Raw genomic sequence first — 13,148 nt, forward strand, 5'->3', positions numbered from 1 at the left:
ACATGGCTCCTGAAAGCAGCAGCATGTCCGCTCTCTGGCTCTTATGTGTAGGGGCAGCCAGGGGGCCCGCTCCGCACACTGCTGCACGGCCCCTGCAGCTCCCATTTGCCGGGAACCGCATAGGAGCCAGAGGGAGGACATGCCACTGCTTCTGGAAGCTGTTTAAGGTAAGCACTGCCTGGAGTTTGCATCCCTGACTCCCTCCCGTGCCCCAGCCCTGATCCCCCTGCAAACTCCTCAGTCCCAGCCCAGAACACTGGGAGCCCAGATCCCCCTCCCACAACCCCTCATTCCCAGCCCCACCCCCACCCCAGAGCTCACATCCCCAGCCGGAGTCCTCGCCCCTCCCCCCATGTCCGAACCCCCTTCCCGAGCCAGAGCCCCCTCCCAAACCCTGAACTCCTCATTTCTAGCCCCACACCAGAACCTGCACCCCCAGCGGGAGCCCTCACCCCCTCCCACACCCCAACCCCCAATTTCGTGAGCATTCATGGCCCGCCATAAAATTTCCATACCCAGATGTGGCCCTCAGGCCAAAAAGTTTGCCCACCCCATTCTAGAAAGTGCTTCCAATTCAAAACAAATTAGTTAAATAATTTAGCTGGAAGTGGAAGGTGAGACCAACTTTAATTCCACTGAAATTCACCCCTGCCCAAATCTAACTTTCAAGAAAGGCAGCTATTCCAAAGAACGGGCTTTTGCAAAATGCATTTGTTTAGGGATTGTTGTGTCTTTTTAGCGGAAGAGCTTAAAGTTGACATTTTTAAAATGCTTTTTAATGGTAGTAATATCTGTTATGTTAAATGTTTTGAGTTGTGAATTCCCCGAAGTTACGACGTAAGAGATGAGCTCTAGAGAGAGGCCATTTTCTTGGTGGCATAATTGAGATTATCTTACTAAATATAACTATTCTGCTTAAGAATTATTTGTTGAAGCTGCACAGTGCAGTTATTGAAAAGGTGATGCCTTTTTAGAGTGCATTTGTTATTTGACATCTAAAATTCTGAAATGCCTGTTTATAGCCAAAAATTAATTTAATCTCAGAAAACCATAGGCAGAATAAAGGAACCAAGTGTGTTGTGTTCATGCGTGGAGAGACAAGCAAGAATTCCTGTGCCTTAATGCTACTATGGTTGAACTTGAAAGGCTGTGAACTTCAGCAACATTTTAGTCTGGTTGAAATGAGGCTGAATATGCAGATAACCAATGCTTTATCAGCATGGTAGGGGATTTGCTTAAAGCAGTAGGCTGAACAAGGGACGGGCAAATGAAAGAAATAAGTTATGTCCAGTCATGGTTACAAAGATGTAATGTAGACTAGGAAGGTGTGTCTTCTAACATAGCAACTGTGCATTTTCCTCTGTAGTACTGGGCACAGGAAAGAGACTGTGAATAGAGAAGAATTACCATTAATGTAATTGGATAAAAGTTTTGAAATGTACATACTTGTTAAGAATTCAAGCAGCATCCTGTCAAACATTTTACCATTAACCTTCTGCATTGAATGCCACTTGGGGAAGAAAGGAATATAAAAGCTTGCTAACTGTACTGTAATCTCATTTAGAGAGAATAGTGTATTTACTCCTATGTATGTACCTGTATGACAATGGTTTAGTTTAAACTAGGCTGCAGAGGTACTAACAATAATGAGACAGTTTTATTTTTCCAGAATAAATTCACAATGAGAATGAGCCATATTTTTGAAAGTCCTGTAAATGGACGGTTAACTGCGTGCATTTTACTTGTGTTGCAATGCATCAGCAGCACATGATACGTGTCTTTTGTTAGAAATCTCTGCAGTGCTGTATACAGATTAAATAGCTACTGCATTGCAGAGAGCTATTAATACATTACACTGCACTTTCAGTGAGGGTGTCAGAGTGTCCTACAGAAGAACTGGAGCCTGTGTGCACACTCTTACTGTTGAATTATGGGTTGTTTTTTTTAATGTTGCTGAAGGGAACCTATTTTTTTCAGTAAGTTCTTAACTAATCATGATGAATGATAAAATGACATCACCCCAGCCTCTATAAACTCAGTTTGCTGATTAAGTTTAGAAAGATAAGGCTTTGTTTTTAAATGAAAAAATTTAATATTTTTACTACACTTGATGATTTATTAACAGTTTTTATGGCAGTCAAACCCAAAGACCTCTGAATACTTCATAGAAAAAAACCCTGTAACCCTCAGAAAAACAACAGCCAAAAACCAAATGAAATGGAACATGGACTAGTATAAAAATTACTTCCTACCCCATTATCACAGCTACCCTTCTTCTCTACCACTTTTATGAACTTTATTAGTGTCATAAATATTTTAATAACATGGTGTGAACTCTGGGCCAGATTCTGGAGGTCATCAAGTTTATTTATGCAGTGCAAAGTGAATTTAAAGTGTCCAAAGATTCCTATTGGAGAATCCCCTATGTAGCTGAATCTCCCCTACTTTCCCTTATTCCAGGCAGTGGGTGTTTCAGGAGCGCCAAGGTAAATGGATGTGTGCAGGAGGTACAAGAGGGATGACACAGCTGGGATCTGCTGCACCCAGTTCTTTGCTGGTGTTGAGTACCTGATGGACCTTATGCCAGCAGCATAAATTAAAGCTGTAAGGAGGCAGATTTAATTTATGCCTGAGCCAAATGACTGGGAATCAAGGAGCTTCTATTGGCACGCTGTCAACCCCCACTGTGCACAAATCAAGCCATAAGATTTTTGTAGGTAAAAGTTAAAGAACTTAGCAGCCTTTTCACTTCGTGAGTATATTATTTCGTTAATTTGTATTACCATCGCTCCTAATGGCACCAACTGCTGGCCTCATTGTGCTAAGCAGCATACAAGCACAGCAAGAGATAATCCGTGCCCCAAAGTGTTTACAACCCAAATAGATAAGATGGGGAAAAGGGGTGGGCTCCAAGCATCCAAAAAAATCATGAGATTGTCACATAAATAATGAGATTTTAAAAAAGTGGGGTTCTCTTTATACGTCTTCTGATTTTTGAGCATTTGGGTTCACGCATCTTTGTACTGATAGAGCCTGGCTGGTATCCTCATGGCTCATAAGCAGCTGATCTACCCCATTAGACAAAAAGGACCCTCACCCTGGCAGAGCAGTAGGTGAAGATGAAAATTATCAATGGCCTTAGAGTACAAATTTAAATGGAGACCGAGGTCATTTGATGCACAAGGAATGGGAGGGAATTCTGAGCATAAGGAATGGCTTCAAAGATGGTGTAAAAGCTACATCCTATGCAGACCAGAGTTGGGCCTGCTACCATAGATGCATTCTCCATTGCCTGTTCTGAGAATTAGGTGCCACCAGCTGAAAACCCAGCTGATTTCTGCTGGGCCTCAAGAGTGTGGCATCAAATAACATCTCTTCTCATAGGAGATGGGAGAAAAAGTCCCCTTCCTGGCTGTTCAGTTTTGCAGCTTTTCTTCATTCTCCCTGCTAGGCCAAGACCAAACTAATCTATTATTACAGCGTTTAAATGCTCTTTCTAGTGCTAGTTATCCAGTGCAGGCAGAACTAGAGAGAGAGTGGCACTGAAGAACTCACAGGCAATTTGAGAACAGGTGAAAGCCTCCATTGACCCTGCAGCGAGAACACTAAATCCCGCAAAGGTGAAGAGCCAGGAATAGGGTACCCAGACTTGCAGTATGGAAAATCTAGGACCCATGTCAGGGTGGAACTAAGGCAGGAGACCATTCTAGCCACAGGAAAGTATGCACTGGAGGAAGAGAAAAGTAGTGCCCACATTCTTCCTCTTCTCCTTCTCAGCCAGGCAACACCAACGCCTTCTTCCCACTCCCATTTCTGATTAAAATCTAGACATGACACAGTAAAGGGCAACAGCAAGGATAATAGGATGTATCCAGCAGTGCTCCCTCTAATGCTTTCTACTTCTGCCAGCTCACTGTGTTTTGTACCCTCTGTTAATTTGTATGGCCAAAAAATATTCCCATCTTATATCTTGTTCTGAGTCGCATCTTATTCCTTGTTCTTCTCCACTTGTAACTCTGCTTCTCCTCCTCCTAAGTGTGTTTTTGTTCTTGTTTTGTTTTTATATTTTCTATTCTTTTACCTTTTCTTAAAGGTCCTTACTTTCTTCATTCTTTCTCTCTCTTTCCTCCCCCCACCCCCATGCTTTTTTCCTGTCTGTTTCCCTGTCCCCTAACCAGGCTCCTTTCTGTCCTGCCCTGCATCATCACAATCCAGTGGTGACTGATCAATGTGTGGGTTTAATATTGTTTTCTAAAAATCTCTTATTTTTTAACTCTAAAAATATAAAGATTTTACAAACTCACTTGAAAAGTTTTTCTGGACCTGCTGTAGAGTCAGCATAAGGTCCAAAATGATCCCATTTAATTAGCAGCACAAATTCACATGGAATTTCTAGCATTGAGGGATTTCACAGTACCATTAAGCTGATTTATTTACTTTGCATGCTCATCAATATCTTCTAGTGAATCAAGGGGTGAAGTGTAAAATATGCCGTGGAAGTGTGGGTTGTATTTGATGTTTTTACAGTCTTGTGCCTGAAAGAATAGAAGTTCCAGGGTGTTGCTCAGTGAAGTGTGCATTTTAAAGTTACCCACAGTGGTGTCTATTGTCCAGTCCCTGAATTGAATGATGTCATGTTTCATTTAAGGCTCTTAGCGATGCTGAAGACTGTGGTGGGTACACTGGGAAAAAGGCAGTGGGAAAGTTGTGAATCAGGTTTCTGTGAAGCCTTTGTGTATAGGGTTTTTATATAAAAAAGCTGACTCATGCAATATTTCTACCGAAGGAGTTGTACAGACTAGTAAGAGCTTCTCATTTTACCTAAGTGCTCAGTGAGGTAATTCTGGAGCTGCTGAAGGCAGAAGATGCATTTATTCTCTGTTACACAGGTAGGTTGTGAGTTGTTCACAGAGCATTTGAGATACAGAGAGGAACTTGTTCATTCACTGTGTAAGGAGCAAGATACATTCCACAGTGGTGAGATACTGTCGCAGAGGATTTTCCCTCACAACAATGTTCTGGGACATTAGTGTGGTCTGATATGACAGAAGGCTATTCTACTTTAAATATAGAACAGTGGGGAGATTAATTTATGGAGGCAAGCTAGTTGATGGATTTTGTTCCTCCCCTTTTCTTGTGATCTCTAATAAATGGGATTTTTGTTGCTCAAAGTTCAGTTAAAGTACTTGGATAGCTGTTGTACATGAGGGTTACGAGTGAATCCACAAAATTATGTGCTCTAATGCTGCAAGTACTGTCTTTCCAATGCGATTTTGTACACAGAGAGTGTTCAGTTGCAGATGATACTATGTTCATGTACATTTATATTAAGGGTTCAGTAATGAAGTAAAAGCTAAAAGTTGAGTTTTCCAAACTTGAATACTTTATAGGAAGGCCAGTTGTTGTTGTGTGGCTTTTTATTTTATTTTTCACAAATGACTGTTCTTCACTAATATTCATAGTAGAGAATGCCTTCATCAGAGGAATGTATTTATGTAAATAGTAACGTAGTGGCATCATTGCATGCATTTTAATGTAACTTTTATTCTTTTTCTTTTTTCAAACAGGAAACTTCTCTCTCTCTCATTTAATTTCAGATAAGGCTATCCTTTAATTTCAAATATAATATATTTAGCAGGTTGGTTTAGTAAAACTTCTACTAAATGCATATACAGCATGGACCAATGCCTTTTTATTATTAAAAGCTTTAAACAAAATTATAACTAAGGATTGAAAGACATACTATAGTCATTATTTTTATTCAGCTAAACTTTCAGAGCATCTGAAGTAAAGACTGATTTCTGCAAACAGTGATCGTGTAGATTATGACTTAAACTTAATTTTCATATGTGAAGAAAGGTAATGCAAATTCTGAATAGTAAAATTCAAGTTGCTGGTCATGTGTATGTAATATATCTGTAAAATTACATGCACTAAACATGGAGGAATAAAAACTAATACTCAAAGGCTTACTTCTTGTTTCTATCTCAAATTGCGTCATACTATTGTATATATTATATAGTGGGAGGTTTTCAGAACAGACGAAAATGTGGCTTATGGTATTTGAAATAATAGACAAAAATCATGGTTATTGTGAATACATCTATTAAAACATGTAGAGGATTATGTATTAAAGAAATGCAGCAGGTGATAGTTGATATATCTGAGCAAGAAATTTTTGATAAATGCACGTTGAAAGCACTAGTCATGGTAAGATGTTTGCTTTATCTGTAGTCTTACTAAGCATTATAATGAGCATCCCAGTTGCCTGTTAGTGTGGAATGAATGTATTTTTCACCTTGCACTGCTATAGAATATGCACGTCATTGCTTTTATTAGTTAAAATTCTCCTGTTGGGGAGGTGCAAGTGGGTTGCATGTTGTTTCACTGGGAGTCAGACTGACTGATTGGGAAGCCTAACTAAGGGTATGTCTTCACTAGCAACATTAAAGTGCTGCTGGGGCAGCGCTTTAACGTGGCTGTGTAGTTGTGGCACCAGCGCTGGGAGAGAGCCCTTCCAGCACTGTGAAAAAACCACCCCCACGAGGGGAGTAGCTACCATTGCTGGGAGCGCGGCTACTAGCGCTGGTGCACTGTCTACACTGCCCCTTTACAGCGCTGAAACTTGCAGCGCTCGGGGTGGGAGAGGTTCACACCCCTGAGCGAGAAAGTTGCAGCGCTGTAAAGTGGCAGTGTAGACATGGCCTAGATTAATGGAAAGCCATGAACAAGAAAGATTTTGGTCCGGAAGCACATTTCCTCATGAGTGTGGACAAACATGTAATTATCCTCATCTCTGTGCTGAACTAACAAGTAATTATTGTTATTCATTAATTAAAGTATGCAAATTTCAGGTTGATAGCTTTTCAGAACACAAGTTAAATACCATTATTTAACCCTTCCAAAAGATCTGTTGTTTTTTACTTGTTGTTGCAAAAGTTTCAGTAAACAACAAAACACGTAACAGGTAATGCAGTGGGTCAAATGTAGGTCAAAGAATACAGCACTTATGTAAGTATATACTTCTCATTATGTAAGCAAAAGATTAGAGTCTTTTTTGCTCCAGAAGTACGGCACACCCACACAATGGCCAGATTATGTCATTGGCAACTGTGGGTGCTCAGGAACTTTGTCAGACAGCCCCTCAGTGTGTATGAAAAATGAATTTGCTCATTATGAAGAGAAGTTTATGAGGGAAACAGGATTTTGAGGGAGGTTTCAGTGTTCTTTGAGGCGTTCACAGTAAAAGAAGTTAAATCATTGGGATCATAATATTAGACAAATCTTTATTGGGAATGGTGATTTTTTCCATTGTTAACACTTTTGAGATTATTTTGCCAGTCAGGCGGTAGACAATTTGGGCAATCTATTGAAGAGAGATTTACAGTGGAGATGGGCTCAAAAAACGAAAGCAGAAATCTGAACTTCACCAAGGGAGGAAGAATGGGCTTGTAGTTATGCTTCTGGAGGGCATTCAGTTCTTGGGCTTTTCCAACAGATTGTTCATGTGCCCTTGGACAAATATGTTAATCTCTCTGTTCCTTATTTCCCCATCTGTAAAATGGGGATAATACTTTCCCACCTCACAATGGTTTTGTGGGGATAACTTGGGGAAAAGTCAGATATGATGGTGATGGAGGCTGTTAGAAGAACTTATAGGTAGAACAGAAGTTCAGTGGCATTCAGATCCAGTTTTTATTCGGGCTAGTCTCTAGGCTTATATTAAGCAAAACTTAAAAACAATTGTAGCTGTGCAAAATGTTTGTAATATAAAACAAAAACACTGGAAACAAATCTGCTTTCTGGTTTTGTTTTAAGCTCAGAACTCCAATCAAGCATGTCATACAATTTTGCTGAGATTCACAAAATTTTTGTAGAATCTGAACCCATTTTAAACAACCTGGGGTGACTTGTAGTTCTTGCATTGAGATCATGCAGAACCGTTGAGTTTTTTATGGGTTCAGCTTGAAGTTTTGAGAAGTGAATCTGTAGGATCACTTACCTATTGACTTTAAAAAAAAAAAAAAAAAAAGTTTCTCATAAGCTGCTGTGAAGCCAAACTGCAGAGTTACACATGACTGTAAAAGTACTAAGAATTTTAATTAAGGAAAATACTAGTTTCAGGGGAGCAGGAAGAAGGATAAAACAGAACAAGATCTTTAAGGGGGTAAATGGTTTGCCTGGTGTACTTCGTGTACCATTCAGTAGCATACTTTTACATGGTGCTGCATGTTTACCTTTAATGACTTTTGTGAAAACAGATGATCCTTCGTCAAATGTGTCCTATATACAGGTGCCCTGAACTCTGTTGTGTTTGCCAAGGTCATGCTTCTGTAGGCTTTTAAGAGGAAGTGCATTTTAACTGCTGCAACTAATCCTTGTTGTTTTATAGGCCATTAAATTGTTGTAAAGCAAGCAAGGAGAACATTATGGTAGGTTTAAAAGGCCATGCTAAATTTTACTTATACCTTGTGTCTGTAAATATATTTATTTGAAAAACTTCTATTAACATTTCTTACAACTTCAATTTTACTGACCCAAATTATTGTTTTTTTTATATTAATGATCACACAAATATTTGTGGAGCAAACATTACTTAGTAATACCTTCATGTTATCTAAAACCAGACAACATATGACTGAAACAGGAAGATGGAGTATGAAGTAATTGAATGAAACAGGAACCTTTTATGTTCCAACCAAATGCAACTAATTATGTGATCTTTGTCATGTATTTTAGTAATCTATTTTATGATAAGTTAGTATAAGGGTATCCCCATTACCTTAGTTATCCTGTGCAGTTTTCAAGAGCTTCTAACTCTGGACTGCTAGCCTCTAATTTCTAACTTAACTTGTAAGGTGATTTCACACTGATAACAAAAATGCATACTTTTTTTCTTATCAAAATCAATAAGGATGTGAACATTTTTGCTGCCAACTTGAGGAAAAATAAACTTCAGTTTCAATATTTTGGTGCAAAAAATATATTTCCGTTATATTGTTCCTTTTGGAGTTTGCACGTGCTATCCGAGCTTATTCAAGAAAATGTTACATGCAAGAAGAAGACAGGGAAAGGTAGAAGGAAGCATAGTCTTAAGATCTGGTCCTTCTCTTCCTTACAAGCATAAAACAGGGCATGGTGTTAAGCCAGTGTAAATGAGAGGACAATCAATTTAAGCCTCTAATGGCCAAATTGTGTCCTCTGATACATACTTGACAGTACCCATCAGTGTTGATGTACACATATGCATCAGAGGGCAGAATATATTATAGACAAGACAGAGAAACCCACTTTTATTTATGTATTTTTAAAAGAGTTTGCTGCTTGTTTGCAAAAGTTGTCAGTCTGGCATTCTCTGGAGAATGAGGTTCTGGCTATCCACAGACCAAGTGTAGCATAAGTCATGGCAGTGCGAGTTTCCCATACCACCAATATGCCTCAGTTCTGACCTGGAGGGGCCAGTTACAAGAGTAGGAAGTTTCAGTTCACAAGCTCATTCATTTCTTGGCTTCTCTACTGAGACAGACAGCTTGGTTTCTCAACTGTGGACAGCTACCCATTGAATTAAATCTAGGGCAGAGTGAAATTCAGCATGTCCATCCCATGGGAAATTTGGACATTTCAGCATTTGTTTTCATCCGAAATTGGAATGAAAATGTGAAGTTTCAAAAACTTTACTGAAATGGAAATTTTAAAAAAAAATTGATTCAGAAATTAATTGTTTCAATATTTTTGATCAAAACAATTAAACATTCCCCCCCCAAAATTAAACATTGCAAAAATTTGTTTTGATTTGTTGAAATGACATGAAACACTTAATTTTGAGCCACTTCTGTGTTATATTGCATTTTCTTCTCAGTGCATTTCCTCATGGGAATTCGTAGTTTGAGACCCAATGGGCGAGGCTCCCTCCAATGGGCGAGGCTCCCTGGCCAGTCTGACTCTCTCACATCATGCACCGCACAGAGCTAGGCCAGAGGGAAATTTGTATTGCATTATCAGTGATGATGTCCTCCAGAGAACTCAGCCCATAGGAAAGAATGGAGGCCCAATGCACTGATAGGCAAAAACAGCTTAATGTTTTATTGAACTGATTACAAATTAAAAGTTTGGGGTCAGATCAACAAAACTAAATATTCTATTTGAGTTGAACTGACCCAAATTGAAATATTTCATTTAAATTTTCGTAACGGAAAATTCAGTTTTCACCAAAATCAAGATTCTTCCTGTAGGAAATTTTGATTTTGTGGAAACTGCATTTTCTTGCCTAATTGGACCACCAAATTGTTTTCTCGCAGGCCACCAAACTACTGTTGGATGACTATAATGATTAGCCACATTGACCTAGTGGTGAAAGGCATTAGATTGTATTACAGTGACCACCACTGAGCCTTCCAAAGCCTTCTGTTTCAGCCGTCTGTGGAAAAACAGATTTGCATTTGTTTTGTGTGTACGTGGTTTTAGATGACTGTTGGCTAATTTGTATTATGAGATACTGTAACTGTGAAACACTTACTTATTTTTCAGATGATTACCATTTGCCTCTTGATGTCTTACCGGCTGTGACCGAGGGTCCTGGCCCCAGATCAACAAAGGAAGACGTGTGCAGGGGGAACAGACCTTCCCGCTACTGTGGAATAAATACCATGGAACTGTCAGACAGCGACCGCCCTGTTAGCTTTAGTTCCACATCCTCCTCTGTCTCCTCCAGGGATAGCCACTGTTCCTTTGGCAGCAGAATGACCTTAGTTTCAAACAGCCATTTGGGTTTGTTTAACCAGGATAAGGAAGCAGGGGCCATAAAACTAGAGCTGATTCCAGCCCCGCGATTTTCCAGCAACGAGTTACAAAGATATAACCCCACAGAGCAACAGAACACCAAGGAAAGCCCTGAAAAAAGGCCAAATATGCCAAGGAAAGCTGAATCTAAGGGAACAAACAAAAACTGTGCCATGTCCCTGGTCACAGAGCCCACAAGTCCAAAGCTCCTGTATGTTGACAGAGTTGTCCAAGAAATTCTGGAGACCGAGAGGACGTACGTGCAGGATTTAAAGAGCATTGTAAAGGTAGGAGGCTTGGTTAGAACTGCCTAATTTGATAAATTGTATCACATGAGAGTTCTACAGGGGAGATGCACAAAGAAAAGGACCCACAAAATATGTAATCTTCTAACCGGGGCACTTAAACTTTGCAGTACTGTAGGCAGCACTGGCAACTTGCCAGGAGCTGCATATAAACTTACTACAATGTTTTTATAAATGTATGCAATGTTGTTGTACCTGTGTTGGTCCCAAGGTATTCAAGAGACAACAATGAATGAGGGGTGGGGACAAGGTAGTATCTTTTATTGGACCAGCTTCTGTTGGTGAGAGAGACAAGTTTTTGAGCTTGTACAGAGCTCCTCTTCTTTATAAATGAACACATACAACGCCATAATTCCTGCTAGCATTTGTAGCTTCTTTGGTAGGTTAACATAAATTGATGCTCATTTTAATTAATTAGTAATAAAAACAACAAAAAACCCTTAGTATTTAATATTTTTACCCCTTGTAACCCAAGTGGTTAGCCAATATATTCAGGGTCTTATGGGTTGTTTCCGTTAGGAAGAAAAACTGGTGGTGGAGTCCTGTAGTTCTTTGATGCTATCCTGTTGATTTACAAAGAATGTACATGAAGTCCTGTTTCCCTGAGCACAGTAAGAATCATAGACAACAGGAGGCAGTATTTTTGTTCACAGTTCCAAGCCTCTTTCCAGACAACACTTTACACAAGAGCTCTCAGCTTTTTCTCAGGATCACATTACAAATCTTTCTCTGGCTGTCCTTGCCTTTTTGCTGCCTTTCCTGTCTATTTCTGTGGCTTTTCTATTTTGTGCATGCACACACAAATGTGCAGCTGCTGTTCAATCAATCTCCCATCCCCGCATTTTTGTATCAGACCCTTTGGCCCGTATGGCTCAGCTTCTCCTCCAGCCTGTGGCCCGTATTTTGGGCAGAAACCCTTATTGTTTCAACTATCTATTCTATAAGGGAGCTTAAGGGTGAATGTTACACCCAACAACTTCAAAGAGATTTCGCCAGGTCCCCAGCCAAAAAAAAAAAATGCTCCGCTGTCACTTTCCAGCTATAGGGAAAGGATCACAGTGGCCTGCCTTTTAGGGCTCTGTATGTAATTCTGTCTAGGTTCTTATACCATGTCCATCACCATTGTACCTGCACACATTACCTACTTATTAAAATGACTCCTACGTTTCTTTGACCTCCTGCCCTGTGTGTATAGGTTTACTACAACAACAGGATGATTTCATAGGAGGTGAATGTCTAGTCTGGTAACTTTATAGTATGTAGCTTTAGGCAGCTATATGTGTTAAATACATTACTAATCTGGAAAAGAAAAGGTGGTCTGTTACTGACAAAAAGCAAAAGGATTTAGAAGAGTGAAGGGGGAAAATGATTACTGTGGCTTTGATAATACCAGTGCATGTCTTTAAAAAAAAACCAAAACAAAAAACAAAAAACCACACACAAGTCTTTTCCGGCAGAATTACAGTATTTTCTATGACTCATGGGATTAAACTAATATCAGTTATTCAGATTTCATTTTTGGAAGGGTTTAAAGCAAGATTGTAATACAATGTTAAAACAAGTCATTCTGTGTACAGTCATTATTCAGTATATACAGGATTGATCCAGTAAACCTGGCCTGCTCTTCCCTTTTACCCCCCATTCCTCTCTGCACATGTTTATACAGACACATACAATAAATTATACAACACTAAGTACTGGAATCTAAAATAAAGATAATCTTGAAATAAATTATCCAATTAAATTTAGAATGGCCAATAAATCCCTGCTAGAAACAGCTTTAAGTATCACCAAATGCTGAGTAAATGAGACAAATCATCTTGAAATTATGGAAGTGCTGTAACTTGCTCTTCAGGAGAACATTTGTGAAACTGTTAAAGCATTTAGAACATCTGATTTAAAAAAAGTCTTCACAGCTTTGTGGCAGATTAATTGAAAGTCAAAATACTAGGCAAGGGAATTTTTGGTTTAGCTTTAAAGGATAGGGTCCCATCGTAGCAAAGAAATCTCTTTCCAAGTAATAAGGATCATTGGACAAGAGTGGGACCCCATATCCCTCACTGT

At 39.4% G+C, this 13,148-nt stretch overlaps 1 protein-coding gene across 8 annotated transcripts in view; it reads left to right on the plus strand.

The window, feature by feature from the left end:
* Positions 1 to 13,148, plus strand: part of PLEKHG1 (pleckstrin homology and RhoGEF domain containing G1) — a 215,788-nt gene that overhangs the window by 123,820 nt on the left and 78,820 nt on the right. For 6 of the 8 annotated variants that reach the window (XM_043543149.1, XM_037894979.2, XM_037894980.2 and 3 more), the window contains one exon: positions 10,528 to 11,066. In XM_043543149.1, the coding sequence (XP_043399084.1) occupies positions 10,528 to 11,066 (539 nt within the window). Of the gene's footprint in view, positions 1 to 8,392; positions 8,433 to 10,527; positions 11,067 to 13,148 lie in introns of all 8 variants that reach the window. The other 2 variants (XM_037894978.2, XM_043543151.1) reach the window with 1 other exon arrangement.

The sequence above is a fragment of the Chelonia mydas genome, chromosome 3, assembly GCF_015237465.2.
Source record: "Chelonia mydas isolate rCheMyd1 chromosome 3, rCheMyd1.pri.v2, whole genome shotgun sequence".
NCBI classification, from domain to species: Eukaryota; Metazoa; Chordata; order Testudines; family Cheloniidae; genus Chelonia; species Chelonia mydas.